A 4,200-nucleotide genomic window follows, 5' to 3' on the forward strand; every position below is an offset into this window, starting at 1 on the left:
AGCCACTCTTCCCCAAGCCTGTAGCGCTGCATGGGGTTGTTGTGGCCGAAGTGCAGGACCCGGCACTTGGCCTTGTTGACTCTCATACAATTGGCCTCGGCCCATCGATCCAGCCTGTCCAAATGTTGTGCCATCTCCATCTTTGGAGGTTTTCTATACCAAATTGGTAAAGCTCTGAGAAACCTGATGTTACTCTGCTTTTGAGAAGTTGAACTAGATGACTTTCTTTTCCAACCTGAATTATCCAGTGTCCTGTGTATCAAATACAGATGGAATTTGTTTGTATGTACTTTTAAGGAAGTTTTTCATCTTCTGTTAGCTTTAGATTGAGATATTTAAATGATTGTGTATGCCTTGGAAAAAATAATTAAAAACCCAAAACTGGTGTGTATGTTGTGTGTTTTTTGTTTAGAACATGGATTCACAGAAGGATGTTCAACCTCCAAAGCAGCAGCCAATGATTTACATTTGTGGAGGTAAAGAAAAGACATCAGTGAATTTTTTTACTTGTTACTGGAGATTTGGTGTTTTAATAATGAAGAATGCATAATCATTATACTGAAGAGTACATAAGTACAAATAGTTGCAGTGTGGATCCTGATGTTCTTTAAAGCTTTACACGCTGATGGTACCACATATATGTGGTATATATGGATAGCGATGTGGAAGTAATTCACTAGAGCTTGTGTTGCTGTGTGGAGGTCTTCCATCTCCAGAGGACGCTTTCTCTAAGTGTCTGCTTGTGGTGCAGATAGTGGTCCTTCTATTTGGTGCCTCTCAGAGTTTTTTTGAAAATGCTGTATGGTCACTCGGCTTTTATCGAAGTGCAGTAGTCAAATTCTCTCTTACCTATAGATAAGTCAACAACTTAAAAATCGGTGATTTTGAGTCATCACTTAAGGAATCTCTGAAATATTTTGTCTTTTAAGAAAATAAACTTGGGGCTTTGGAGGGCTGAGCTGAAGTTTTCATTAGTAGACAGTCTAGTTGTATCAAGAGTGGAATGCATTCTGTGCAGTAATAATTTGGTGATTTTTAGCAAGATCCTCTTTTATCTTAATATAAGTGAAGTTTGCTAATTTTTTTTTTTGCACAGTATCTTGATATCATTCCGCTTTTGATACAAATTCACTACAATTATCTTTTATTATGTTTTGTTTGCCACAAGTAGGAATTTGACTATTATGACTTTTAAAAATTATCTATGCATTAACAATGCTGGTTTTGTTTATCCACTCCTTTTCTCTTCCTCTATCATGTCAGAATGTCATACAGAAAATGAAATAAAGGCAAGAGATCCTATCAGATGCAGAGAATGTGGCTACAGAATAATGTACAAGAAAAGGACAAAAAGATGTATCCTTTTACACGGGCACTTGAATGCATTTGGGAAGCTGTGGATGGAGACAAGGGAAACCGAATGGAAGATTTGAGTGATTATGTAAGAATCCTTCAAGGCGAAAAATCAATGCCGCAGAGTAAAGTACTATAGGGAAATCTCTGCAGTGTGACTGGGGATCTTGTTTTCGTTCCTGGCACTTTCTCTCTTTTTTCCATTTTCTATGCAAAATATAATAAGCTGTGATAGTCTGCTGGGTGACGTACTGTGAACGGTTGATATTAGTCAGCCTTTTAACAAAAGGAAAGTGTTGTGGGGTTAATTAAAGATGAGTTGTGAAATGCTTTTATGTAGTTAGTTGTGACTTTAGATTTAGGCAGTCTCTCTTTTGGTGTGTCTTCCCCCCCCTCTTCTTCTCCCTCATCTTTTTTCAACCACAACACATTTTTTTCCTTTAACTGCACTATTCCAGTGGTGGTTTTTGATGCCCGATGATTTCTGCTGAAGATATAGTGACTTTATGCTGCAGTTTAATCTTTCTGATAACTTTGCTCTGTAAATCCATTGGTGTACAAATGCACACTCCTATTTGTGTTTTAAGATATTGAAATAGTAAAGTTTACCGTGATACTACATTTTGTCTGTACTGTCTTTCAGCAATAGATTTCTAAAGCTGTCATTTAAATTGTAGTCAGAGTACGCAGTTTAAGTTCAGTGGTATTGTATTCTTTTTGAATTAACCTTGTTTTCATTACTCTCATCTAAACTTTTTATTTCCCCTCTTCTCTCCCTCATCTTTTTTCAACCACAACACATTTTTTTCCTTTAACTGCACTATTCCAGTGGTGGTTTTTGATGCCCGATGATTTCTGCTGAAGATATAGTGACTTTATGCTGCAGTTTAATCTTTCTGATAACTTTGCTCTGTAAATCCATTGGTGTACAAATGCACACTCCTATTTGTGTTTTAAGATATTGAAATAGTAAAGTTTACCGTGATACTACATTTTGTCTGTACTGTCTTTCAGCAATAGATTTCTAAAGCTGTCATTTAAATTGTAGTCAGAGTACGCAGTTTAAGTTCAGTGGTATTGTATTCTTTTTGAATTAACCTTGTTTTCATTACTCTCATCTAAACTTTTTATTTGCATTTTAACTTTGTTAAATGTTCTTTGGACTCCTATGAACTGCATAACTGGCTTGAATAAATTCTACTGAAAATAAATAGAAGGCTACACAAGGCTAGGTCTGAAACACGGAACTGGATTTCAAAAGAGCAAATGTCAAAGGACTTGAGACCACCCAATTCAGGCACCCATCTGTGGAGGAAGTGTCAAAAAAATCATCTCTCAGAAGGGAAGAGGGGAGGGAGGCAAGGTAAACATTAAGAAGCAATGTGTAAACAGAACTTCCTGAAGTGCTTCTTGACGTAGTTGTAGTCAAGGAAAGAATTAGGTCTGTGCTACAAAGATAATTTGGGTAGTGTCCCAAAACTAAAATAGCATCTTGTTTTGCTTTTCAGATGACTTCTTGGGGGTCTGTACTAAAAAAATCAAAGCAGTTGTTTTGCATTGATGAGCCAAAACTTTTTGCATCTATTTGGAATGTGTGTTAAGTAATACTAAAATATCCTTATCACTAAAGTGTACTACAAAATACTGCTGGGTTGTGCCTGATGCTAATTTAGCCTCTTTAAGTGTTTCCAAATATCAATTTTGATGGTGCTAATGATACTGCTAATGTTGAGATAATGTGTTTAACTAATCTATATAGTATCTCTGTTACAGACTGCATGACTGTGTACTGGCTCATAAATGAACTACAGTGGGTCGTTTTAGGGGATAAAAAAAGCCTTCTTGAGACTTTGTTTTGGAGCTGTTTGGTTAAGATTTTCTTAGGTATCTTATCTTAGCTGTTAAGACATTTCTTATCTAGGTTTTTCCTTGGAAGCCAGATATACTCGAGCGCAAACGGTAAGATTTTTACTCCACGGTTGCTATCAGTTTGTTCACCAGATTGGCGTGCATAGCGTGCACCTTATGCCTGCGCAACAGAAACAAGGGACGAGGTATTGACATGACTGCTCAGAAGGGTGAGCTCGAGAGGGCAGTACTAGTGCTACAGAAGGTCTGGTGGGAGTAAGCGGCGGGTTTGGCGCCTCTTTCTGCCAGACAAATGTAGAGAAGAGCATCTGCTGCCATCAGGAAGGGGTGCAGACCTGCTTTAGAAAACGGTGCCGGGGGATTGTAGGGCTAACGGGTACAGTGGTGTAGGCACCTGGGGCGACTGGCGTCGGGAGGGGGACTGGCTGTTCTAAGCTAAATAAAATACTACATTGAAAACAAACAGGTGATGTTTGTTTAAAGCTACACCCACAACTGTATTTCTGCCCCCCACCCAGCCCGAGGGCGGGGAGCGCCGCCGCGCCCGCTCTCGCCGCTCTCCTCCGCCCTCACAGAGGGGCCGGGTGCCCCCCGCCGCCCGGGGGAGAAGGGGGGCGTGCAGCGCCCCCTCCGCCACAGCCCAGCTGCGCATGCGCGGGGCGAGCGGGTGACGGGTGTCCCACAGACGCGAGGGTCAGGTCGCGTCCGTCTCCCGGAGGCAGCGCGGCACCGGGCAGGTGGGTGTTGGAGTCCCCCACGCGACGCCAGTGTCGGTGCTGGAGCTCGGCGGGGCTCTGTGGTCGCGTCCGTCTCCCGGAGGCAGCGCGGCACCGGGCAGGTGGGTGTTGGAGTCCCCCACGCGACGCCAGTGTCGGTGCTGGAGCTCGGCGGGGCTCTGTGGGAGCCTCGTAAGGGGGTCACTGGGGAGGGCAGCCCCGTGTCCGCACCGTCGTCCCCGCTTCTCTGCGGCTCGCGCGG

At 42.4% G+C, this 4,200-nt stretch overlaps 1 protein-coding gene across 1 annotated transcript in view; it reads left to right on the forward strand.

The window, feature by feature from the left end:
* POLR2K (RNA polymerase II subunit K) overlaps positions 1-1,971 on the forward strand; it is a 3,512-nt gene extending 1,541 nt beyond the window's left edge. Inside the window, exons 2-4 of the mRNA XM_009275492.2 lie at positions 413-476; positions 1,264-1,356; positions 1,812-1,971. Coding sequence (XP_009273767.1) covers positions 416-476; positions 1,264-1,356; positions 1,812-1,834 — 177 coding nt within the window. The 5' untranslated portion in view covers positions 413-415 and the 3' untranslated portion in view covers positions 1,835-1,971. The remainder of the gene's footprint in view (positions 1-412; positions 477-1,263; positions 1,357-1,811) is intronic.
* The last annotated feature ends 2,229 nt before the right edge of the window (positions 1,972-4,200 follow it).

The sequence above is a fragment of the Aptenodytes forsteri genome, unplaced genomic scaffold, assembly GCF_000699145.1.
Source record: "Aptenodytes forsteri isolate BGI_AS27 unplaced genomic scaffold, ASM69914v1 Scaffold208, whole genome shotgun sequence".
Lineage (NCBI taxonomy): Eukaryota > Metazoa > Chordata > Aves > Sphenisciformes > Spheniscidae > Aptenodytes > Aptenodytes forsteri.